The sequence below is a fragment of the Triturus cristatus genome, chromosome 4_1 (genome assembly GCF_964204655.1).
Source record: "Triturus cristatus chromosome 4_1, aTriCri1.1, whole genome shotgun sequence".
In the NCBI taxonomy this organism is placed as follows: Eukaryota; Metazoa; Chordata; class Amphibia; order Caudata; family Salamandridae; genus Triturus; species Triturus cristatus.
In genome coordinates this window covers 431200152-431227805 of record NC_140585.1, presented here as the reverse complement: position 1 = coordinate 431227805, position 27654 = coordinate 431200152, and the positions used below count along the sequence as shown (strand labels likewise).

The window sequence follows — 27654 nt, the reverse complement described above, 5'->3', positions numbered from 1 at the left end:
AAGTCTATGGTGGAGAACCACTTAACACCTTGAGACTGTGCTAACAGCTCATCAATCCTGGGAAGTGGGAATTTGTCCACAATAATGTTTTTGTTAAGATCTCTCAGGTCAATGCATAGACAAAGACGTCCATCGGATTTCCGAGCGACAACTAATGGAGCCAACCACTAAGCACATTCTATTGGTTCAATTATTCCTTTTTGCTCTAAGGAATCAAGTTCAGCCATAACTCCATCCCTTACTCCTAAAGGAATAGTCCTGGCATTGTGACAGACTGGAACAGCTCCATCTTTTAGTATAATCGTGTACACAAAGCTGTTCAGCTTGCCTACATTACCAGAACATACCCCAGGAAATTTCTCTTTTAAGGCGTCTACTAAAACTTGGTTTTGGTCATCAAGAAGCAAAACTTGACCTATCTATTAGGATCAAGAATGATACCTAGAGCCCCTTGGTCGTCCTTCAGTCCTAAAACAGAGGGACCTTTTTCAGCTACATACAACTTTCCCAAAGCTGAACTGTCTTCTAACCCAAAAGTAACCTCTGTAAACCCCCCCATAGGAATTTCATCACCTGTAAAAGTGACTGGATGTACATCAGTGGGTTTTAACTCTTTTTCTAAAGTCTTAACTAACATTTATTCCCATATTCTTCTTTGAATAACGGTGTATGGGGAACCAGAGTCCTCCACAATTTGGATTTGAACACCATCAATAGAAATCTCACAACGTGGTTTCTTTAAAGAGCTTGAACTTACCCCCAAAACAATATTATCACAATATTTGTCATCATCAATGCATATAACACAGCTGAAGGATCCGTATCTACATTGACATCAGCACAATTTTCACACACACACATCACATGTTTGCGACCTGTTCTTTATAACCTTTTTCTGCACACTTTTGCAAAATGGCCATATATGCCACAAAATGTATATTTAGATTTACATGCGGGCCAACTCTTATCCTTGGCAAAAGGTCCCTTGTTGCCACATCTAAAGCAAGTAGGAATTCTGTCACTTTGAACTTTCTCAATTTGAGCTGCTTTAATTTTGTTAACCTCTTTAGGGTTGGGTTTATCTAACTTTTTCTTCTCCCATTTCTGAACATTGGAACCTTTCCCAACAACTTCCCCCTCTTTCTTGGTTGCTGCTTTGGCACACCTTTTTGACATCTCAGCTTTTTTTATTAAGGCAGTAACTTCAGCTAACGGTGCCTCACCACACACCCAAAACTTGTCTTGAATACATGAACAACTAGAATGCATTACTAATTGGTCTCTAATAAAGTCATCATGTAATGGACCAAATTTGCACGTAACAGCTAACTTCTTGAGCTCGGCAACATCATCTTCTACACTCTCTGTATCTCCTTGCTTCCGTTGAAAAAATGTATATCTGTCTATACCTACATACACTGTAGGATGATAATGCGTATCCAGATCTTCCAAGGTTTCTAAGAATACATTGGTGCTGCTGGCTCTGTTTTTTTTTCCATTCGATAATACACACGTAACCCTTCAGGCCACAAATTGTGTAAAAGTAACTTTTTTTCCTTGAAGGAGTGTATTCATCCTCACTTTCCTTCTCTAATGCAGAAATATAATTTTAAAAGTAGTCTTTCCATTCTGGCCATTTTAAAGTTGGTTCGCCAGGATGAGCCAGGAATGGAATTAAAGGAGTGAGACCATAATTCTATGAACTCATATTAACTTTCACTTCAATAGGTCTTGTGAAATGAACTTACTTGTTGAACTTGTCGAATGTCTGGTTAAAAGATTGGAGATAAAGGATGCACAAATGACGAGAAAACTATACAATTGTGTAAACAGAATGACTTTAAATAAAAATCAAATGCAATGAGAGCCAAAAATTATTCGGGGAAAATAATCAGTGCTAAGGAACAAAAAGGGCACTGAATTTGTGGTGAGCGTGTCACCATGACATGGCCGTCTCACTGTGATACTCCTATGCATGCTGACTAGGATGCAGTGAATGCTGAATTAGCGGTGTGCGTGTCACCATGAAGCTGGGATGCACGCCAATTACGATGCAGTGAAATGGTGTATTTCACTGTTAACTTGATGAAAGGCTGCTCCAAAATAGCGGCACGTCGCGTACAAGCCTGATGACATAGGCACGTCAGTTCAAGGTTCACTGGAGGCTTTGTCTGGAATGCATATGCGTGCATGAATCACGTAGGAAGTCTACAGCGTTCGAATCTCCTTATCTCACTGAGATTCGTGGAAGCTCGAGCGTACCAACGGTCACAAGCTCATCAACTGCCAAACACTTCCCCAAAAAATCACTGTACCTCAAAAAGTCCAATTCGAAGCAAACGAAGGTCCAGTAACTCACGTCTGCAACCTAAGGTATGTTGCTCCATCTGGTGAGTGCTGATATTACTTCCAAAACAAGGTGGAGAGAGGAAAAAAAAAACTTGTAAAGTCCGATTAGAATTTCCTCTGCCTGTTCTCAAGCAGAAGTGGTCATCTCTCGCTCGTTGCCAATTTGTTGGAACCACGGAGGTATATATAGGTTCAAATAGTTTATTCGTAGGATAACAGGCAGGTACAACTTCTCACCAGCTCTGACAACTGTAACTCAGAAGCTCAACAATCTCGAACTAGTAGCATCCAGTCACCTAGGAACGGTGACTAGGACTTCTGATGGATACATCTACCAGTGGATTCCTCACCTTGTGAATATCCCCAGCGCCAGCATTCCACTGAACTTTTTTTCCCAGCTCTCTACGCCGACGTGGACGACGTCATAATGCATCGGCTCCGCTCGCGACTCCGTATGACATCACCGGAGCCATAAGAGAGCCACGTCGGCGTGATGACGTCAGTTCCCTTTTTTCCACGCCGTCGACGCGCAACGGTTTTTCCAGCACTCTCCTGCTACTTTGTAGTCGATTAGTGGTTACTGTTGGAGAAAATTGTCATGTCTTCAACTAGGAAGTCGGGTTTTAAACCCTGTAGGGAATGTGGGGGCCACATGTCAATGACAGACCCCCATGAAGATTGTTTGTGGTGCCTTTCATCTGACCACGACGTGGAAGATTGTTCCAGCTGCAGAAGGATGAATCCCAAGGCCTTGAAAGAAAGGGAGGCGAAGCTCTTCATGGCCAAGGCTAAGAAGGAGAAGAGAGGTAGGAAGAAGGAAGGATCGAGACCGGAGTTGTCAATTTCGCATTCTTCGAAGTCGAAGAAACATCATAAGAAGAGGAAGCATTCCTCTCGGCGCCGGTCTTCGAAGAGCAATGCGAAGTAAGGATGTGTCTCCTTCTCCGTCCAAGTCTCCAGAGGGATCTCCTTCACCGAAGCGGACTCTGGCGCGGTCCCCGGCGCGGTCCCCGGCGCTGTCACCGGTTCCAGTGGAGTCTTCGGCTTCGGAGGCCGAGCAAGAGAAAGAGCCTTCTCCAGAGCCGAATGATCCTGCGGCGCCTGTTGAGGACACTGCGGCTCCGGTACCAGGTACTCCTCAACCGGATCCGGGATTATTCCCTTATCCGCAGTTCCCGACTCCGGGTGCGGATTCGACGCATTTTTTTAATGCGATGTATGGGATTTTCCAACGGGCTGCCTTCCCATCCGGCGCACCTACTGGTCCCGTGGGTCCTATGGCATATACTCTGGGAGTGCCGCAGCATTATGCTCAGGCCCCATTTTTGCCCTTTCTGCCGATGGCGCCTTCGTGGCAGTTTCCGGCGCCGTCTAGGGATCCATCTCGGCTTCGATTGGATTGACCTTCTTCGGAGCCTTCCTCGATGCCATTGCCGACTCCTTTGGCGCCGCGTCCGGCGCCGCCGACTCCGGCGCCGCCGACCCCGACACCTTCAGCTCCACGTTCGGTTCCACCGACTCCACGTACGGCGCCGCCGACGCCAGCTCCTCGGATCCGGTCAAGGAGAGAGGCCCAGAGGGTCTTAGAGGAGGAGCGTTATAGAGTGGAGATGGAAGAAGGTGAGGTGGATACATCTTCCGACGAATTTGAAGGGAGTCAGGAGGCTAGTGGCCTGGATACGGCTCCGGAATGGGGGCATTCTTCCTCTAGGTCCTCTCCACCGCAGGAACTGGCTCCTTACCATCTTGTGATAAAGAAGGCCGCAGAGTTGCTGGACTTGCAGTTGCCCTCTGCGGAGTATAAACCTAACCTTCTGACGGAGGTGTTACACTCGCCTACCTCGACCAGTGAGCCTTTGCTGCCCTTTAATGAGGCTATTTTGGAGCCAGTTATGGACGTCTGGCGTAAGCCACTCTCTTCGCCGGCAGTCTCCAGGCAGGTGGCGAGAAGATATAGGGTGGCACCTGGGGATCCAGGTTTTTTATCTTCACACCCTTCTCCAGAAAGTCTGGTGGTACAGGCCTCATGCTCGAAGCATGCTTCAGGGGCTTTTCCACAGACTCCTGTGGATAGGGAGTCTAAGAAGGCGGATCAGGCGGCCGAAGAGACCTTTTCTTCTAGGAGCATGGCGCTTAAGTCCACTAATGCCACCTGCTTGCTAGGGCGCTATGTTCATGCTATTATGGACTCAATGAAATCGTTAGCCCCTAAGTTGCCAGAAGGTGATAAGGCGTCCTTTATGGAAGTGTTCTCGGACACTCAGGCTGCTGCAAGGCAGGTGATTCAGTCGGACTTGATACGGCTGATTCAGTGGCAAGGATAATGGGGTCATCTATAGCCACTAGGAGGCAAGCGTGGCTTCGTTCATCTGGCTTCTCTACGGACGTTCAGGCCACCTTGGTGGATTTGCCATTTGACGGACAGAGGCTTTTTGGTGAAAAGGCTGATTCCGCCTTGCAGAGGTTTAAAGAGAGCAGGGTGACGGCGAAATCTTTAGGTCTGCAGGCTCCTGCTAAAGGATTTGGGCTTAAGAAGTTCAGAGGTTTTGGGAGGTCTTCATTTCGCTCCTTCCGGCAGCCTCAGCAGCAGCAGCAACAGCAGCAGCAGAATCCCCTCTATAGGTCCTATAGAGGGAGACAAAGAGGTCGGAGAGGTTCTGGCCGCAACCCCTCTTCATCTTCTACCTCCTCTGCTCCCAATGAAGCTTCAGGGAAGCAGCCCTAGATCCCCATCCTGGAACATGTAAGACCTGTGGGGGGTCGGGTGTCCCACTTTCTGCAAGGTTGGAGATCTATTACAACCGATCTTTGGGTTTTAAACCTTGTGGAGATTGGGTACGCCCTTCCCTTACGGGAGTTTCCTCCCCCTTACCCTCCTTGCCAGAGTTACTGCTCAGAGGACCATCTACTTCTTCTGCAGAAGGAGGTGCTAGCTTTGCTTCAAAAGGGTGCGATAGAGGTTGTTCCAGGGCAGGAAAGGGGTCAGGGATGCTACTCCCGGTATTTGCTGATTCCCAAGAAGGACGGCAGATTGTGTCCTATACCGGACCTCAGAGTCTTGAATTTTTACCTGAAACAGGAGAAGTTCAAGATGCTGACCCTTGCGCAGGTTCTTCAAGCGTTGCAGCAAGGAGACTGGATGGTGTCGCTCGACTTGCAGGACACGTACTTCCATGTCCCAATCCTGAAGGCGCACAGAAAGTATCTCCATTTTACGGTTGGGTCGCAACATTACCAGTTTGCGGTCCTCCCGTTTGGTCTTACTACCGCACCTCGAGTCTTCACGAAGGTGATGGCAGTGGTGGCAGCCCATCTCAGGAGGTTGGGGATTCTGGTTTTCCCCTACCTGGACGACTGGCTTCTGAAGGCAGAGTCCCCAGAGATGGTGCAGCATCATCTGCAGGTAACATCTCGACTGTTATACGACTTGGGTTTTTCGATCAATGTGCCCAAATCTCACCTGGTGCCCTCTCAACGCAACCTGTTCATAGGGGCAGTACTGGACACTACTGTGTGTCGAGCATTTCCTCCACCTCAAAGAATTCTCGACATTCAGGAGATGGTCCCTTTATTCCACTATGGAGCAGTTGTTCCAGTTCTGAAGGTCCTTCGCCTGCTCGGTTTGTTCACCTCCTGCATTCTGTTGGTCAACCATGCACGCTGGCACATGAGGGCGCTCCAGTGGTGCCTCCGCAGGCAGTGGTATCAGCACAACGGAGATCTCAGGGAGTCGATCAGGATCCCCAGAGAAGCTGCAGCAGATCTGTCTTGGTGGAGCGTGGAGGGCAATCTGTCTCAACGAAAGCCCTTCCATCTACCTCCACAGTGATAACGGATGCATCCACTTTAGGGTGGGGTGCGCATCTGGGGGATCTGGAGATCAAAGGTCTTTGGTCTCTGGAGGAAAGGTTGCTTCACATCAACCTTCTGGAATTGCGGGCGATTCGTTTGGCGCTCAAGGCCTTCCTCCCTTCCCTTCGCGGTCAGTCGGTTCAAGTCCTGACGGACAACACTACCGCGATGTGGTATGTCAACAAGCAGGGAGGAGTGGGGTCGCATTGTCTCTGCAGAGAGGCTCTGCGTGTATGGTCCAGGGCTCAGGACCATCGGATTTGTCTGATGGCAAATCATCTGGCCGGGGTGCTGAACGTACGTGCGGACAGTCTCAGTCGGCAGTTCTCCGGCGATCACGAGTGGAGGCTCCATCCGGAGGTGGTTCGTTACGTCTTTCGGACGTGGGGAACCCCTCGGGTGGACCTGTTCACCACCCGCGAGAACGCGCACTGCCCGTCATTCTGCAATCTCCAGTATCCGATGCAGGGGGCGTTGGGGGACGCGTTTCAGTTGAGTTGGGGCTCACGACTCCTTTACACGTTTCCTCCCATACCCTTGATTCCTCGGGTTCTGAGGAAGATTCGCCAAGACCGGGCCCAAGTTATTTTGGTCGCCCCGGATTGGCCAAGAAGGGTGTGGTATACAGATCTTCTCCACCTCTCCTCGTGCCCTCCGCTCCGTCTCCTTCTGAGGGCAGACCTCCTCTCGCAGTCGGAGGGGCAGTGTAAGACCTGGGGTCTCCAGGCCCTATGGGGCGGTAACGTGACACGAGCGGTCGGGCCACCAAAGGTCTGTGTGTAAAGCAACCATACAACACGCACCTCACATGGGACAAGGAACACACACAATAAGTGACGCCACAGGGTAGGAGTTAAGTAAATACACACGTTTATCCAAGCAGAGCACGTTAGATGCAGTTCATGAGGTAGCAGTACATTTCATAAGCTGGTAATACCACAAATGACATTCAGTATATTTCAGTACTGCCTGAGGTACAATTACCCTTCACCTAGAGGTACATGCGCGCTTCACTTTCCTGTAGCGCCTTAGGGAGGTGACTATGGCGCTAGGCGCGCTAACTGGTGACGACCTTAGAACGGGGCATCTAGCATAGGGCTACTCGTAATAGATGTCATTTAGCATTTCATTATGGAACATGAATAACAGCGCGCTACTCGTAATCAATAGCACGTAGTACTTCAACATGGGCGTAAACAACAGCGCGCTACTCGTAATCAATAGCATGTGGTACTTCAATATGGAACATGACTAACAGAGCGCTACTCGTAATCACCAACACGTAGCACTTCAATATGGCACATGAATAACAGAGCGCTACTCGTAATCACCAACACGTAGCACTTCAATATGGCACTTGAATAACAGAGCGCTACTCGTAATCACCAACACGTAGCACTTCAATATGGCACCTGACTGACAGAGCGCTACTCGTAATCACCAATACGTAGCACTTCAATATGGCACCTGACTGACAGAGCGCTACTCGTAATCACCAACACGTAGCACTTCCATATGGCACCTGAATGACAGAGCGCTACTTGTAATGGTGGGCGCTGAGTACTTCAATGTGGGGTAGGACAGTCAATGCACCTCACGGAGCTTTTAGCAGGAAGCGCCCGGGACGGGAGGAGCGAGTCTCTCGGCTCCGGTGCAGTTCGTAGGGCACCTCGCTTCAGAGCAGTCACGGGGACACAAGGAGAGGATCCCTCGGCGGGGTCTCTCTGTCGCGCTGGCAGGGGGAACTCCCACGGAGAGGGGACCCGGGCTGAGGGTGCGGTGCGGTTCCCGACCAGTAGGGGGCGCACCAGGGGGAATCCCAGCCTCCGGGCTTACCTCGTTCTCGGCGTCCGACGGCGTCCGCTCCAGCGACGATGGGGGAACTCGGCCCCAGGCCTCGCGCACCTTCTCTCACAGCTGCGACGGCAGCGGCGGGGCCCCGGGCTTCTCACGGGCCTCGCGACTCTGCAGGGCACTTCTTCCGGCCTCCGGGCCGTGGCGGTGAGCGCGCTGGCTTCCACGTCACAGGCTCAAGTTAAGGTTGGGGACTCCGCGCTCAGCGGAGCACGCTGCCGGGGGTCCCAGGCCAGGTCAGGGAGCGCAGGGGTCACAGCGCTAATACCTGGTCGATCCCCGGTGGCTCTTCAATCTGCTTTGCGTACGGCTTCAGGGGTCAGTCTGGACACGCAGTCTCAGTGCTTGGCATATAAGTTTAAGAGTTCAATCTGGACACGCAGTCTCAGTGCTTGGCATATAAGTTTGAGAGTTCAATCTGGACACGCAGTCTCAGTGCTTGGTATATAAGTTCTGTTCTCAGATGTTAGATAGAGTCTGGTTGGCGCAGATGTATCTGGCGCCCTTAAAGGGTTCTGTTACAGGGGGGTAGGGATGGAGAGGGCGACTAGATCCTTCCTAGTCAGGCTGGCAGAGAGTCTCTGGGTCCTCCTACTACTGGGCAAGATCAGTGGGTTTCACAGGGTCCCTCACTCACTTAAGAGGCAGCACCTAAATCCTGTCACTCTCAGAGGCATAAGTCCCTGGCTAGGCCCTACCGCCTACACTCCTGGTGGAGTCTTCCAGCTCTGCTTCACCCCAATGGCCAACTCACCACAAAAGTTTCCCTCCCTCTCTTAAGTAGCCCTAGGTCAGGTGACCTCTAGCCAAGGCGGCAAAAGAAAAACCACACCTCCCTTCTAGAAGGTTCCAGCACAGCTTCCCCACTCTACCTATGGGACAAACAAGCGGGCTGGAGTCGCAACATTGTTGTGGGGTTCCAGCCAGCTCCTGGCAGCTAGGGTGCTACTATGAAAGACCACTCTGCAGTAGCATGGGCCTGTGGCAGCCATCTTGGGAGAAAGGAGCACCTGCACCTTAACACTGATTGGCAATGAAAAGGCGCCCGGAGACCTAGTCCAGCATAAAAATGAAGGTGGAAAAAATGAGGCACGATACAAAAATAGAAGGGGAGACCACCCTAGGGCTGACAGGTCCAACAGGCAGGTTCTACACCCCCACCTCCAGAGCTTACACCTTCATACCTGGAGATTGAACAGGGCAACCTGAATTCCTTCTCTCTCCCGCCTGATGTGGTGGATGTTATTTTATCGGCCAGGCGACACTCCACCAAGTCCATTTACTCATATAGGTGGTCTAAGATTGTTAAATGGTGTGGAGAGAGATCCGTTGACCCTTTAAAAGCCCATCTTTCTGATGTGCTTCAGTTTGCTCTTTCCTTGGCTCAGCAGGGCTGTGCTGTGGCCACGGTCAAGGGCTATCTTTCGGCCTTATCGGCTTTTCTATGTCTTCCTGATCAACCGTCATAATTTAAATCTCCGATTGTACTAAGGTTTATCAAGGGCCTTACAAACATGTTTCTTCCTACTCCTTTTGTAATGCCACAGTGGGACCTTAATCTTGTCTTAACTTTTCTGATGGGGTCCCCGTTTGAGCCTCTTCATAGCTGTCCTCTGAGGCTTTTGTCCTTTAAGACGGTCTTTCTTGTAGCCATAACCTCGGCAAGGAGGGTGAGTGAGCTTCAAGCTCTTAGTTCTAAACCCCCTTTTCTAACATTACATGCTGAAAGGATGGTACTTAGGACCAGGGTTGCTTTCCTGCCTAAGGTAGTTATTCCGGGGCATTTGGGGCAGTCTATTACTCTCCCTGTTTTTTATCCACCTCCTCATCCCTCCAAAGAGGAGGAAAGACTTCATCGCCTGGACCCAGAGAGAGTTGTGAGCTTTTACTTGGTCAGAACAGAGGATTTTCGTCTGGACGATCAGCTCTTCGTGGGTTATGTTGGTCATTCCAAAGGAAAAGCGGTGCACAAGCGCACTTTGTCGAGATGGATCATCCTTGCCATCAAGATCTGCTATGCCCTGGCTGGTAAGGTTCTTCCTGAGGGTATTAGGGCTCATTCAACTAGAGCTAAATCTTCTACATCTGCTTTGGCCAGGGGTGTTCCTGTGGCAGATATTTGTAAAGCCGCGACTTGGGCCTCCCTCCATACTTTCGCAAAGCATTATTGCTTGGACTCTGAGATGAGGAGGGAGGGCCACTTCGCGCGCTCTGTCTTGCAAGACTTTCTGGTATAGGAAGGTGGACACCCTCCTCCGGGAGTGGGGACTGCTGTGGGAATCTATTCACAAGGTGAGGAATCCACTGGCAGATGTATCCATCAGAAGAACAAGTTACTTACCTTCGGTAATGCTTTTTCTGGTGGATACAGTATCTGCCTGTGGATTCCTCACTGGCCCACCCGCCTCCTCGTTGTCCACCTCTGTATACCTTATAAGTTGTCTTGTTTGAGATGTTATTATGCTTTCTGGTACATAGGTAGGAAATGCTTGTTTTATTTGGCTTTCCTTTTGTTTATGTACTATGTATATTTGATTGTATGTTGTATACTGTGTATACTTTGAATTTGTCATTGGTCCACCTGTGCGCCTCAGGGGCACGGAAAAAATGGGTGGAACTGACGTCATCACGCCGACGTGGCTCTCTTATGGCTCTGGTGACGTCATACGGAGTCGCGAGCAGAGCCGATGCATTATTACGTCGTCCACGTCGGCGTAGAGAGCTGGGGAAAAAAGTTCAGTGGAATGCTGGCGCTGGGGATATTCACAAGGTGAGGAATCCACAGGCAGATACTGTATCCACCAGAAAAAGCGTTACCGCAGGTAAGTAACTTGTTCGTTACTAGGATACCACAGTCAACTGTTTAAATTTCTCTTACCAAGATGGCTGCTCGACGACTCCTGCTTAAATATGTATGCGAATGACTACTGGCAGTTAATCACGGTTGTTCCAACTACATTCGTCATCAGAAACTTGGGCTGGGTTATTTGGGATTTTCACTCCAGCTCTGACTCCTACTCCTGTCGGCTTCTGTCTGACACAAGATAGAGACTGTATTTAAAATAACAGTGTTAGGGGACTCTCTAGATGGGGCTCTGCTTATTCCCTAGCTGAATTATTTATTTTTTCTAGCCTCAGGAGACCTGAGTTGTTCAGGAACTGTTGTGAAGACATAACAACATAGAAAGAAACTTGTAGAGACGTAATCCAAAGAAAAGGGTTTTACTCTCAGTAGAAGATCAACAGGAAAACCTACGAAACGCAGGAGTCACTGGCGACACTGCTTTCCAGTCGGAAATCTAAAGGGAAAGCCCAACTCGACAACAGTAAACACCATGGAAACAGAACCAGAACATAAAGAGAATTCAATAGAAAACACAAGAAATGTTAAAGAGATACAACAGGAACCCTTCTGCTGTTTCAAGTAATGATGCATTATGAGTTAAGTTGACATTCTAGAATCAGGAGCGCTGCGAAAGAGGTGTCTGAGTTACAGAAATTGAAAGGGTTTATAATTTTTACATATGTTCCCACTATTGTGACATATCTTACTCTAGTTCCTAATCCTAGCACATATTTTTGCTGACACGTTTTAGATTTAATACAGTGCGCTCCCTCATGAGTTTTCCAAAGTGGTGGGGTCGCCTCGAGTTATCCCTTTCTTGTCCCTGTGATAATGCCTCCACCCACTATAACTTGCTTCTTTTTTGTCGTTTTTATTTCCAAATGTGGTCATTATTTGTTACTAATACTTAAAAACACCAAACTTCTTTGTTCAATGCGGACCTTTTCTAAACTACCTGCGAATGTTTTCGTATATGTGCATGTTTTTGAGATGACAGGACACATTTCTAGGATTTAGAGGATTTATTGTAGATTAGTACAGCGACCCCCAGAGGCCACCCCCTCAGCTCCTCAGCCAAGGTTCACTGCTGGACAATCCAGATTCCAGCAGTAGGACCTTGCTGCTAAGAGATGGAGAGAAGCACTGAGACCACAGGTTAAATGAAAACATAACACATCTCCATATCTTAATTAAAAATAAATGAATGTTGACAAATAACAATAAGCATATTACACCACAATGCAACAGTAATGCACTTCCTGAATGCATAAGATTATATAAGTTAATTAGAACACAACTCTCCAGTTTCCTTGGTCAGAATTTCATACGTTCACTGGGAACTCTTCTACTAACATCACTTGAATTATTGATTATTCAGAATTTTTATTCATCCAAAATTTCACTTCAGCGTCATTACATTTGACAGCCCTACATACATTCCACCACTTACCATCAGACAATTAAAGCAAATTTCCTTCAACCCTCCCCACTTCCATCGGTTCAGATAACTTTGAAGCACCCTTCTTTACAACATTACCTGAACACAATCTTACAAATTCTCTTTCTTCATAAACTCTGTAACACTTTTCTATCTTGTCCTTATGCCTTTTTTGATAGACATCTTGATATTTTTCCACCTTGGTGCGTAGATCAACATCATTGATATTTTTCTTACCACTCCTGCCCATCCATGCTGGTACAGCCACAGTGCAAGGATCTCTGCCCTTAAGCAAACAAAAAGGAGTTTCTCCTGTTACAAAGTGAGGAGTGGTCCAGTAATTCCACCACATTTTCTTAACTTGTGTTCTCCAACACCCATTCATAGATATGGTCAATTGAATGTTTTCACCCAAAATTCGGTAAAAGCGTTCCACTAAACTGTTTCCCCTGGGATGATAAACAGGAGTTCTCAAATGTTTAATGCCCCACATTTTGAGAAAATCACCAAATTCTTCTGAAATAAATTGAGGACTATTATCTGTGAGCATTTCAGCAGGGCAACCCTCCCGCCGAAAAATCTCTTCACAAAATGCAATAACACTGCTGAATTTAACTTCGCTGACAAATGCCACATCCAGCCACTTTGAATAATAGTCCATAATAACAATAGCATATTTCTCGGACACTCCAAAACTAGCAAATGGACCACATATGTCAATGGCAAGCCTTTCCCAAGCTTTTTCCGGTAGCTTTGTAGGAGTTATGGGTGAATCTCTCAATATATTAGATTTATCGCTACACGTGCAGGATACACATTCCCTCACAAATCTTTCTATGTCTCTATTCATGCCCGGCCACCTAAAATCCATTCTAGCTTTTCTTTTGACAGCAGACATTCCACCATGGCCCTCATGTAATAAATCCATCAACCTGATCCTCAAGGGTTCAGGAACAACCAATTTGTCACACCTTCTTAGAACATCATCTACTACAGATAACTCCTCCCATACATCTTTATACATCAATACATCATTAGCCGATTTCCATCCAAAAGCTGTGGGCAAAGTTTTGATCACCTTCACCAAAACAGCATCAGCAGAGATAGCTTCCTTCCACTCATTCTCACTGATGGCCTGACATACATCAACAATGTTTGCCACCATCCATTAGTCTTCATCTTTATAATCCTTTCCGTTCCCCCCTACAGGTAAACGAAACGAGCAGTCTGCATTCACGTTTTTCACTCCAGGAACATATTTCAAATCAAATGAAACTTCTTGTAGATGATACAGCCATTTAGCAATGCTTGGAGTAGCTCTACTAGCTCCTGCTGTGGTAAATATATCTAACAAAGGTCTGTGATCCGTGTAAAGCTCAAACTTTGTGTCCCAAACATAAACCCCAACATTTTGTACACCCCACCAGCAAGCTAGAGCTTCTTTTTCTATGGTGGAATAAGACATCTCAGCACCCTTAAGGGTACGTGATGTAAAAGCCACTACTCTTTCCTTGCCTTCACTCCTTTGCATAAGTACAGCTCCCAGTCCATAACCACTGGCATCAGTTACGATTATGGTTTTGTCCTGGGGGTTATATGGCCTTAAAGCAGTAGCGCTAGCCACAGCTTTCTTCACTGCTTCGAATGCTGACTGACACTCATCTGTCCATTGAAATGTCACTCTTTTTTCATGAGTTCGCGCAAAGGATGTACCAACTCTGAAAAATTATATACAAATTTGGCATAATACTCGGCCAAACCGAGTAATGATCTTAATTGATCCTTGTCATGTGGAGAAGGAGCTTTTTCTAAATCTTCTACTAGATTCAACTTAGGTTGGATTCCATTAAATGACAATGTGTGTCCCAAATAATCTACTTCATGTTCACAGAACTTACATTTCTGGAGTCTAATGGTGAGGCCAGCTGCTTCCAACCTTGTGAGCACTTCTAACAAAACCTCATAATGGTGCTTTTTGTTTTTTCTCCATATCAAGACATCATCTTGGAACACCAACACATTTTTTACATCCTTTAAAATGCTTTGCATCACCCTTTGAAACACAGCAGATGCCGAAGCAAGACCAAATGGCATTCGAATAAATTGAAATGTCCCTTCCGGTGTTATGAATGACGTTAAATGTTTCGATTCAGGTTGCAAACGCACCTGGTGATGCGTAAAGTACTTGCCGCCTGCAACACTGGACAGCATTTCATTTATACGTGGCAAAAGATGTCTGTCTACCCATATACAATTATTTAAGTCAACACACATGTGGATATTTCCATTGGGTTTGTGTACGATTACAATCGGAATTAACTATTCAGATGCTTCTATTGGTTCTATGATCTCCTCCTTGCACAACCTTTGTAGTTCATCCTTTAATTTTCCCCTCAACGCCATAGGAACATTACGAACTTTGTGCACCTTAGGTGTGGCATCCTTCTCTAACACAATCCGATAATCAAACTTTTTGAGACATCCTAATCCTTCCTTAAACAACTTCGGAAACTTCTCAACCCATTTGTTATCATTAGAATGTGTTAATAAAACTTGTAAAGGATGATTTGGAACGAGAATAATATCCAGGTTTTTCTGTTCCTTCCATCCCAATAAGCATTTTCCTGTTTCTACCACATAAATTTTACCCTTCAGCTTTTCTCCTTTTAAACAACACCATAGCATTAAAATATCTCAACACTGGTAATTTCATTCCACAATAACCTTGAGGCTCAACATCAGTAGGAATTAATTCTACGGCTCCCAACTCTTTCCACTTCTGCTTGTCAACCAAAGTAAAAGGGGAACAAGAGTCTGCCCACATATGTACATCAATGTTATTTATGGCAACAATACACTTATGGGGAACATAAACACTTGTTGACTTTTGATCTGAACTATTAACTTCTCCCACCACCATCACTTCTAAATCTGTATCACTCTCGTCTTGTGCCTCCCTTGTGGAACGAGATATAGAGGTGTTGTTAATCATCTTTACAGATTTCTTTTGTTTGTGAAAATCTTCTGCCTTACAAACTCTCGAAAAATGGCCTATTCTTTTGCACTTGTAGCAACGACTCTTAGAAGCAGGACAACGACTGGCCTTAGCAGTATGTCTATTACTACCACACCTATAGCATAATTTTTGATAACCCCCTTCTTGCTTTACAACAGGGTTTTTGTTATCTTCAGTGTCTACCTTTGCAGTTTTCTTGGTGGAATTCAACACGCATACTTTGCTTTGGTCCACATCATTTTTTTGTTTAGTATCAGCCAATTCCTTCACATATTGAAAAGTATTTTCAATACGCTTGGCAATCTCCAATGACTTATCTAGTGTGGCATCCTTCAAATCCAACAATTTTTCTTGAACCTTCATATTGTTGGTTTTATTAATTAATTGATCTCTAATGATCTCATCCCTTAGCTCCTTAAATCTACAGGTTGCTGTTAACCTCCTCAAAGCAGCTACATATTGTTCAATTTTTCACCTTGTTTTTGAGAACGTGAGAAGAACTTATGCCTCTCAACCACAATACTTAACTTCTTTCCAAAATTTTCAGCTAATGCTGACATAGCATTCTCATGCACATCATCTTCATCATCATCATCAGAATCTGCATCAGCATTTCTTACACTTGACTGGAAATTTGGTAATGTGTTTAAAACTTTCCTACCCTCCACCCCAAGAATGAGTTTTAATATAGCCAATTTTCTTTTTGCTATAAATACATCTCCTCCAATGGCTTCTAAGTATGTCGTAAAGGATTCCTTCCAATCCTACCACTCCATGCAAGTGAGACGAGGTTGTTGCAAGAATGTAGGTGGTGGAGGAATATTTTGTGTTGCCATTATCAAAATGCAAATGCACAAATCAGATAATAAACATTCACACTGACAATCAACAGCAAATGATGAGAAATTCACAGTAAGTATCTGTCACTATAATAATAAAATTATGTACAACACAAGCCCTAATGTGCTGTGTTGTAGTGTATTAATCCACTACGTAGTTCTAACTCACTGTTCCACTTTGCGTCGGGAAAATCTCTTAAGTTCCAATGTCATCATTAAATGTGCAGTAGATCCGTGGACTGGACGTACCTCGACGATGTGCTAGCTGCGATGGGTTTCGGCCCTCGCTTTCACCAGCTTGTAGGGGTTCTGTATGCCCGGCCTCAAGCGCGCGTCTTGGTCAATGGGGTTCTCTCCGAATCTTTCCCCATTCAAAGGGGGATGAGGCAGGGATGCCCCTTCTCGCCCCTTCTCTTCGCCTTGGCGATGGAGTCTCTAGCAACCTTGATTCGGTCTGAGCATCTTGTTCGGGGTTGGGAATGGCCGAACTCCGAAGTGGACAAGATCGCTCTGTACGCAGACGATGTCCTGCTCTTTTTAACGGAACCAGCTCAATCAGGTCCCCGTTGTCTCCAGATCATGCACTCTTTCGGGCAAACCTCCGGTCTCCGAGTGAATCCTAACAAGTCGGTCCTGGTCCCACTCCACCTCTCCAAAGAATGCTACGACTGGCAGTCCACGATACCGCTTCAGCGTCAGTCTTTTAAGTACCTTGGGATCTGGGTTACTCTCCTCCCAGAACTGGGTTGGTCCCTCAATGTCACCCCGCTCGTGAGAAAAGCTAAGGCGGACCTCCACAGATGGCGGGCACTACCCCTGAACCCCTTGGGGAGGGTCGCCTTATTTAAAATGATGATTCTTCCCAGGTTTCTTTACGTCCTTCAAAACACCCCTTTCTGCTTCCCACGGGCATGGTTTTGGGAACTAGACACTATGGCTACAAAATTCCTCTGGGGGGGAGGGAGGTCCCGGCTGGCGTTAAACACTTGTCGGATTCCGTCATTCGATGGGGGTATGGGGATGACACATTTATACCTATACTACTTGGCGACTCGTCTACTGAGCATACACGACTGGTTCAACGGGGGCTGGTCCGACCCGGCCTATAGGCTTGAGCTAAATGAGCTCGGCCTGCCCCGAATCCAAGCCCTAATGTACGGGGAATCCATCCCATCCACCTTGCCGGACGTCACGCGATCCGTGCTCCTGGCCTGGCAGGCTGCCCTGAGACATACTCAGTGGACGCACAAACTCACCCACCACATGCCTCTATGGCATGGTACATGGCTCGGAGAGGTCAGTGGGCTACATGGGTTTAGAACTTGGAATCTAATAGGGATCTCACAACTCGGTGATGTGTGGGCAAGCGGCCATATGCGCTCTTTTGCAGACCTTCAGTCCAGGTATTCCCTGCACCCATCACAATTTTATAAATATCTACAACTGAGACACACCCTCCATGCACACATACCGGACGATACCAGGATCCCTGAACACAGCCCCCCTGAAGCACAAATCATGCTAGGTAATTTGGGGAGGGGGGGTATTTCCCGCATTTACCGGTCATTGGTCAACAACACCCCGACCTCACTAGACCGACTCATGGACCAATGGGAGCAGTGGGTAGGCCCGCTGGACGAGGTGGATTGGCGTGACGCCCTCATGTCACCCAAGATGGTCACCTCTTCTGCTAAACTCCGCTTGATCCAACTATACTATTTGCACGCGGCTTACTTAACCCCGAAGCGCCTACATCGAGCCGGCTTCTCTACGTCCGCCTCGTGTGCAAGGTGTGGTCAGGATCCGGCTGACTTCTTCCACATGATGTGGACGTGTCCGCAACTAGCTCAGTTCTGGGGCACGATCGAAAGTGAAATGACCGAGGTCCTGGGGTGGGAGGTTCCTCATGATCCACGTCACTCCCTTCTCGAGATTACAGATGGACTATACGGGTCCAGAAATGAGAAACTGTTTTACAACACAGCCATGGTTGTGGCCAATCCTGGAAGTTTCCCACGCCACCAGGTTCCGAGAAATGGCGAAGGGGGGTGGATTGGTGCGCGGCACAAGAAAAACCTATGTATGAGGCGCGGGAGTGTCCTAAGAAATATCGGAGGGTGTGGGGCAAATGGCTGGGTGCCATGGTGTAGCTCATACTCTAGACACGCTGCTTGTACTCAACGCTGTAAGGTGGGGATTGATAGCAATGTCTTTGCTTTGTTAAGTGTCTCATGTTACTGTTGGTGCTATTCATTGTCATGTTGCTGGTTCCTTGAAAAACAATAAAATTGTTTATCAAAAAAAAAAAATGTGCAGTAGATGGCCGAAATATGCTAAATAAATTCAAATTGATAACACGCACCTATGCGTGTTACAACGCTACCTCAGATCGTCAAAGAGTCACCGTAACTAGGTAATGAGGATGACGAAATCCAAAATGGCAGCATGCACGTCATGTGCGTCACCACACCGCCTCCAATTGCCCAATAGCCGCCGTGTAGATGATCAGAATGACGACGTCATGTCATGTGAACGTCAAATGCCTAGATAGCAACTCCAGAACGCGCGGTCGCGTGAAGATTACCAGGACATCATTTCACATAGTTGCCAAGGAAAGACGCTCCAGGTAACAGAATCTCCGCACTTCGTTGCCAGGGGATTGCATCGCGTGATTCTCCCACGCTCCTGGAATCAGTACAAGTCATGAGCAGCGCAGTTGCCGGGTCTCGAGCAGCACTAAATGCGGTGAGTGTTTACTTATGAACTGCAACCGCCTTTCTTGGTCTTGCTCGACGACATTCACTGAAATAGTCCAAATACTCCTTTAAAAGCGCAAATTTCACAGCTGGCAAAATGTAGCTTTATCAGCACGATGGTCACAACTGGGGGTCGACAGATGCCAAAAGGTATCTAAAGAAATCTGATAATGTTGCAGTCTTCATTGAAGATAAATCCTTCCTAGGATCTGATGTTTGTTCTCTCCAAGGGCGCATCCCACCCTCGTCGCCAATTTTGAGATTACAGGACACACTTCTAGGATTTAGAGGCTTTATTGTAGATTAGTACAACGACCCCCAGGGGCCACCCTCTCAGCTCCTCAGCCAAGCTTCACTGCTGGACTCTACAATCCAGATTCCAGCAGTAGAGCATTGTTGCTAAGAGATAGAGAGAAGCACTGAGACCACAGGTTAAATGTAAACATTACACATGTGTGCCACAATGATTTTTTTTTTTACATTGTTGCCACGGACGTAAGGAATTTTTATAACTAGTAATGAATTATAGCTGTAATTTTTTTGTATGTCTGTATTTTTGTATTTGTGTTGGTTGTTCTAATCTAGATAGTTTTAATACAGCACTGAATAAAGATGTATTGATTGGCTGGCTTGTGTGTGGATGTAATGCCTACTAATCAGCAACGAATGCGGTATGTGGAATTCAAAACTGTTCTCACCACTGTGTTTCACCGCTGTGTTACTATTTGATTTAAAAGATTGCTGTAGCACAGCCGGAAAAGTTTACCTTTGCTTAGTGCTGTTCCAGCTGTTTCGTCAGAGCACTGGAACGTGTCTGTGTGCAGCCACTGAGAATATGAATGCACCTGGCCTTAAGGACTGTGGTGGTGATGCGGATTGTGATACCCTTACATTGCCTTTTCTCCACCGCCTGTGGGGCTACAGTTTTAATGGTCATCTACACCAAGCCGTTGCACATGTTCCCATATGGACATCCAGCACACTGTCTTGCATCAATGCCCTGAAAATGTTTGCACCCCCACACACCTTTCCTGACCCATTCCCGATTCCCACACTGTAGATAATCATATATTTACTTCTGTCGAGTCACAGCATTAATGGCTAGGTGTTAAAACACAAACTGATTTCCTAATTGTGATTCTCTCCGAATCGCAATTTGGAAATTGTTATTCCTAATGTATGAAACTCTTTTGAGTTTCAACCATTCTAAGTGGGTCACAAATAAACCTACCTCATGCATAATAATGAGGGAGGTAGTAATTTAGGACTCATTAGAAATGGCAGCCATCACAGGGATGGTGGTCTGCTGAGGTCAGCAGACACCATGTCAGTGATTGCTTTTTTAATTAATCAATCTTTTCTTTTTATATATATGCAGGCCATTTTCCTTAAAGGAAAACAGGATGTGTTTAAAAAGAAAAAATGAAACTTTGGAGTTTAATATTTTAAGAGTAGACAGTTGTCCATGGGGACACTGACTGCTCTTAAAAAATATCTAATTTTCTCAAAGGGGAGGGATCCACAAAGGACCATTTCCCCTTTGCGAATGTGTTACCACCAGTCTTAAACTGGTGGTAAAGGATTACGTTTTTTGCAATCGGAATTTGGTCACAAAGCATTAAACATTCTGATTTGGTATTTGGAAGGTATGCCCCTTCAAAATACCGAATTGGTATTTGGTAGTAAACACAAATCGCGATTCGGTAATAAGTTACAAAGTAACAATTTGCCTTTTGTACATTGTAAAAAGTTTTCTTGCAGACGCAAATAGCCCGATTCTTTGAATGAGGCTGTTTCTGACTCAAAAAACTGTGTACATCTGAAAATCTAATACCATTGTGGGAATAAGAATGCAGCACTGCCAAAACAGGTTTTGGTGTAGGGGAAGGGGGTTACTCTATGGGGAAAATATTTGTCATGTGGCAAAAAAAGTTAACTGCAATTTACAGCCAACATTCTCATATGACTTTTATTTGTTTGCCCTCATATTCACCAGTAAATATTTTAAATCAGAGGGCAGCAGAGATTTCAGACCAGCTTCACTTTACGGAAGGATTCTTGGGTAAAGGCACCAGTAGAGATCAAATACATGTTATTATTGGACATGAAAGATACATTAAAACCATGTATTCCTTTTACAATTTAAGATTCAGTCTTTATCCTAGGTCCTAGGATCTCACCGTTTGCCAAAATTCTGTAATTTATTGATTTATCTTTATCAAAAGATTATGGACATGCCTCATTTATGCAAAGAGGGTGGGGTATTCTACTTCCATTTGTTACATATTCGGACTCTTGACAATTACATTACATGGAACAATTCATACTTTTATGATCTTCCAAAGATTGATCACTTATCATCCATCTCCAATATTATGAGTCTCACAACTGTAGCAGAGGGTCAACTTTTAGCGCTAGTGGCACCCTCTGCAACAATCTTTTGTGGTGCTATTCCCACACATGACCTCTTCCTGGGAATCCCCAACAGAAGTGCACCTCATCTCTCCATAACCCCTCTCACACACATTTTATTTGTTTTAAAGTGCTGGTAAAGGCTGGCTTTACTAATCCACTCAGCTATCCACATAAAATAGAGATCTGCTCTTTGCAGCAGGCATATTAACCCTTTGTTCTACTTTATGGCGAGTCAAAACTGCCACTAGACAAAACTCTGACCTCGCTCTCCCTCTCCCTCTCTCTCACACAGAAACATTAATCATACGAGTTATCTTGGCATTTGTATTGCTGCCTGAAAGATGGACGCACAAGGATTTCTGCAGCAGGTGCTTTTAAATCATTGGTCATGCTAAACACAGCACCCTACCTGAGATAAGTGCCCCCTCCACCCCTCCAGGTCAGCGTCCGGTGCGGCCCCACTGATAGCACCGGCCCTGTTGCAGCATTGCTCTCCAGCACGAGCAATGAAACAGTACTTGTGCCACCCCGAATGCTGGACACTAGCAAAGCACGTGTAGATCATCTGTCTGGACATCTCTGTATTTTGGGGGCTTTACTGTGTCAAAAGGTTGGATTTTTGTTATATTTACTGCAATCAAGTGTAGCGTGTCCAACATGACAGAGAGGTTTCTGACCCGCAGCAGGTTTCACACGATTGTGTGGGAAATAATGTTTTACTTACCATAGGTTTAGGGGTTCCACCTTAGAAAATATTTCTCCAAAGACATTTTTTGTAACCTTTATCTTATCTTGCTTCATCTTTCATAGTAGTTTATACCACTTTTCCTACTTCATGGCCTTCTTTTACTTGGTTCTTCTTCAATCAGAATCGCTGATGGGGACCATTCTGGGACTTTCACACTTTTCAGTCAGGTGGATATCTGTATGTACTAAAGTTCCGGCAATGTTGACCGAACCGTCTGACAGAGCTTGTCCCATGAGCGTCTTATGCTGCAACCCATCTCTCTCAAACTCACTTCTCAGGGCCCGATTCCGATCCGATTAGGAAAGCATTCCCACCTAGAGCCCGATTATGATGCGGTTAGGAAGGCCTCCTAACGGCATTTGCTCCGTCCAAATCGGATCGGGAACGTGTCTTCCCGACCGAGGGCAAGATTACGATGCGGTTAGGAACATCGGCTCCCATAAAAGTCAATGGGAGTAAAAGCTAATCGTATCTGGAGGCATCCGGATGCATCATACTTTGTCGGTCGGACTCTCCCGATCCGAGTCGGTCGGGAACTATTTCCAAACCGATGAGATCGGGAAGGTTTCCTAACCGCATCAGAATTAGGCCCTGAGTAGTTTGGAACACGTTTCTCTCAGGTATTGTGGAATGCCTTGAGGAGTCCGAAAGGGTTTGTCAAAGGCTATAGTAAGAAATTAATTATCCTTTCCTAATGTCATGCTGACACCTTACAGTAAGTTACATATCACCTTAAGATTGTATTCCTCACCTTCTCGAAGTGATGTGGTGCAGCGAAATTGTAAAGCTGCCCCTTTGAGACCTTAGCTACAGACTGCTGCAGCTGTCTGTTAAAAACCTTCAGACCCCAAAACACACATTCATATATATGGACATACAAAAGAAAAGTAGGCTTTTGGTCAGCCCCATGATGCCATTGGCTGTTGTCAGTTTTTAAAGGTTGCAGTGCAGGATTTGTACCCGTTGCTCTCTCGCCACTGTGGGTTCTCTTGCACCAGTATGCTCTTATAATGTGTTTGCAAATGCTTGTTGATTTTTTTTTACCAATATTAGCATAGCAATTCATTCCAAAATGGTGGACATGCATGCATGTGCATATATGGTGGCCATCTTATAATGGAGTTTCAAAAATATAATGTTTATTTGAACTCCATTAAAAGATGGCTGTCTTGCATGCAGGCACATGCTTGTCATCTTGTTCCGAAGGAGGCATCCACCGTACCACTACCAAATCAAAAACTCGTCTATATGGAATGTTATTTCTTGTTGGCAACGTAATGTGGACAAATATTTTTTGTTATAAAGATCACTGGATGTGGAATTAATGCATTTAACAAAGCTCTGTTAATAAACGTTAACAATATAGAGTGGCGTCTGACCTGCCTCGTTATGTTATTTATCTTTTACAGAGAAATTTACAGAGTGACAGAACGTTTGCAGAGAGAAAAGACTTCCCTTCTTAAACAACTCGATCTCTTACGGTAATGTAGTGCAGTTTTACGTTCCATTGTCAGGCTCTTGAAATAGCGAAATAGTAGTCTTTGCCATTGACTAATCGAACTGAGGAGTGTGGGCTATTTCTACTGAACAGTGTGAATTCGATGGTGAAGAATAAAAAGATGACTGATTATTTGACACTATGCCCCCAATTTTGTGGAGCTAAACTAAAGTAGCCAATGTTTGTCGCGTTATAGAAGGAAGCATGTCTAACAGACTCAACGTGAGCTTTAATGAGCACCTTGGGCCGCATTACAGAACCAGCTGCCCCTCTGCAGACGTGCTTTATGCCCTGAAAGGGCTGTTTATTTGCTGAATTATGTGACCTGCAGCATTGAGCAGGATTTAAAAGATGAAATGTTATCATTTGCTTGGGACATGCCTCCGCACTTCATTTGCTTACCTGCCTTACGTGGAATATTCGTAAATCCGGACCCCGATTTATGAAAGATGTTTTCCCAATTCAGTGTAATACTGATAGAGAAACATGCACGTTACATATGGGCAGCCGCTAAATATTGCAAGCAGAAGAAGGCATGTGTGCGCCTAATCTGTCTTGCGCACATGCAACTGCTCTCTGTGCAAAGCTGGCATATGGGGTCATGCCGGTGCTGTAGCAGGTACAGTTTATAGCACACCTTTGATTCAATGGGACAGGTGCTAAAAGGCGTGCTTGCTGCATCTCCATCCCCCTTTAGCAGACGGATTTACAGGGTAATATACAAGGAAGACATTGGCGCCTGTGTGCATTGCTGACCGCATACTCTACCGCAGGTACATTACACAGACCTCTACATCCCCTGCCATACACAAGGTCCCCCACCTTTCTACGGGTTCGTCATTTCAGCCTAAAGCCTTTGAATATCTCTGAGCTAAGGGAGTTTCAGGGGACCCTCAGCACATTCATCTTGTGTTACACCACTGCTTTACTGTTCATAAAAAACATGGAGTACAGATTTACATTCCCAATCAAGAAATACAGGATTCTGCCTAAGGTGCCTGCGGCTACACTCTGCTGGCAAAGCATTCTGGAAAGAAGGTGGTGTCCTCCCTCCATCATTTAGGCCGGTCCGAGACTGTTGTCCTTTTGTCCTTAGAATGCCCTTCTTTGCCAGCAGATATAGAAGAAGATTGTGCCTCAGTAGATAGAGTGATAGACAGAGGGGAGACAGTGTTAGGCAAAGATCGATAAAGTGGTTCCATGTAGATAGGGATAGAAAGATCGTCAGTTTGATCGAAAGTGGAATAATCGGGAGTGAGGGGCTAGTGTGATAGAGAGACAGACAGATAGATAGATAGATAGATAGATAGATAGATAGACAGATAGATAGATAGATAGATAGATAGATAGATAGATAGATAGATAGATAGATAGATAGATAGATAGATAGATAGATAGATAGATAGATAGATAGATAGATAGATAGATAGATAGATAGATAGATAGATAGATAGATAGATAGATAGATAGATAGATAGATAGATAGATAGATAGATAGATAGATAGATAGATCGATCCATAAGCACAAACAACCAGGGATTGGCAGTTACAGTTTGTTTTCGGTGCATGGACTAGGAGTTATACTTGGACATTGTGAGGCCCACATGTGCAGTTGCTGAGAAGTCTGTGTCCTGTTCAGGATGTTGGAAATCATGGGCTTGCAAAACTGTGCCTGGTGTAGGACCATAGCTTGGAGTGCACTCAAAAGGAAGTGTGTGGCAGCTGTCAATGGGCATTCCTCCTGACTTGGCCGGCAACTGTGCACATCTCTGTTCAAGCAGCCAAACTATGGACTTCATTAGCCACAAAACGCAAGATGCACGGATAACTATCTTACCTTGAGAAGGCTAGTCAAGAGTTGGCTCTTTCCTACATAACCACTATACTCAAACGTAATGTACAGCATATCCCTGTGTTTGTAAACATCTATAATTTGATTATATGTATCTAGATCTGTGTATTTCTTTGTACACATATCTACAATAACTGTAGTTTTAAAGTGTATAGATATTCTTTAGTTCTGCTAAAGTAATGTGTGTATATATTACCTACTGGCGGTCGCCAGTAGGTAGTTATAGTTAGGACCACGTTTCCATAGGAAAACCTCAACATTCTATTTTGAATAACTTTGGCGCCGGTCGACGAATCCTCGCGAATTTCTCAAAATAGGTGGGGCGCTACGCTCCGCTCCTACCCTGAAAGTCTCGGGGGGATCCGTCAAGCGGGGGCTGAGATAAAAGGGGGGTCCCAAAACGCGTTTTTCCCATGCATTTTTCCATAGGACCTTTAGAACGAGCTACAGCCCGAACGGCTGAACAGAATTACTCAAAATTTGGCAGAGAGGTAGTCCCTAGGTCAAGGAAGTGCCTTTTGTAGGTTTGGTGTAAATCTGTTCAGTAGATTCTGAGAAAATAGCCTTTAAATCAATATATATATCTGAGCCCGCTTACGGTACGCTTACCGTACGCTTACGGTAAGCGTACGGTGGCGTGCGCGAGCGCGATTCTGATTGGCTCTTAGATCTTAGTAAACATTCGAATCGGCCGAAACCAGGAAGCGGCGGCCGCCATTTTGTGTATTTCACTCTGAAAAAAAAGAGTGAAAACAAGGAAAGGGGGCAATGAGGAGAGTTACAGACCCCCTAACATTTGTAAGGGGGTCAAAGAAGGACAGAAAAGTACAAAGAAAACATTTATTGATTTTAAAAAAAATCACGGGGTACGCGTACGGTAAGCTTACGGTAAGCGTACGGTAGGAAAAAAAAAAAAAAAAAATGAAAATCAGATTTAAGTGTTTAGATATTAGGGGGCTCTAAAAAGAGCCGTTGTGTTTATGAAATGATTTTTTAGTGGTACCTACAAGTAAGTACCGATGCAGAGTCTAAGGTTCAAGAGGAAGACTCTGTTCCCTTCATCATTGAAGTGCACACCATCTCCTCTATAAATGTCTTGCATGTCATAACGCAAGTTGTTGTGGTAAATGGCACCCATACCATAGTCACGGAGGAAAGCAGAAACAGATTTGTTGACGTGCTTTCTTGCTTTGTCATCGCACCGCGTGCCCACCGTGCGTGCACGGCACTAACTGCGTAAAGTGGGTGCGCGGTGCGCGAAGCGCACCGCGTGCTCACTGTGCGCGCACGGTGCGCGAAGCGCACCGTGCGCGCACGGAACGAACTGCGTTAAGTGGGCGCGCACGCCACGAATGGCGTAAAGTAACTTAGCATTTAAAAAACCGTACAAATTCACTGAAAAAACCATAGGTTTCACACACGTTATAGTTAGGAATTAGCATTTAAAAAACCTTGCAAATTCACTGAAAAAACCATAGGTTTCACACATGTTATAGTTAGCGGAAATTTTACTGATAAAAAACCAATGAAATTCCCCCGTTATAGTTAGTGCAGGCAACTATAACTCACGCGACCGCAATCTTCTGCTGATGACATATGTGTCTTTATGAAAAAAAAATATTTGTAATATATGTATAGCTAAAAATGTATGGAAGAAGACATGGGCAAATAAGTGTCTAAATACAGTATTAGCATCAGCAGAGGATTGCGGTCGCGTGAGTTATAGTTGCCTGCACTAACTATAACGGGGGAATTTCATTGGTTTTTTATCAGTAAAATTTCCGCTAACTATAACATGTGTGAAACCTATGGTTTTTTCAGTGAATATATATATATATATTACCTACTGGCGGTCGCCAGTAGGTAGTTATAGTTAGGACCACGTTTCCATAGGAAAACCTCAACATTCTATTTTGAATAACTTTGGCGCCGGTCGACGAATCCTCGCGAATTTCTCAAAATAGGTGGGGCGCTATGCTCCGCTCCTACCCTGAAAGTCTCGGGGGGATCCGTCAAGCGGGGGCTGAGATAAAAGGGGGGTCCCAAAACGCGTTTTTCCCATGCATTTTTCCATAGGACCTTTAGAACGAGCTACAGCCCGAACGGCTGAACAGAATTACTCAAAATTTGGCAGAGAGGTAGTCCCTAGGTCAAGGAAGTGCCTTTTGTAGGTTTGGTGTAAATCTGTTCAG

The 27654-nt window shown here is 45.5% G+C and overlaps 1 protein-coding gene across 1 annotated transcript in view; it reads left to right on the top strand.

Moving 5' to 3' along the window:
* CRACR2A (calcium release activated channel regulator 2A) overlaps window positions 1-27654 on the top strand; it is a 727465-nt gene that overhangs the window by 546777 nt on the left and 153034 nt on the right. The window contains exon 9 of the mRNA XM_085652578.1: window positions 23522-23593. Coding sequence (XP_085508704.1) covers window positions 23522-23593 — 72 coding nt within the window. The remainder of the gene's footprint in view (window positions 1-23521; window positions 23594-27654) is intronic.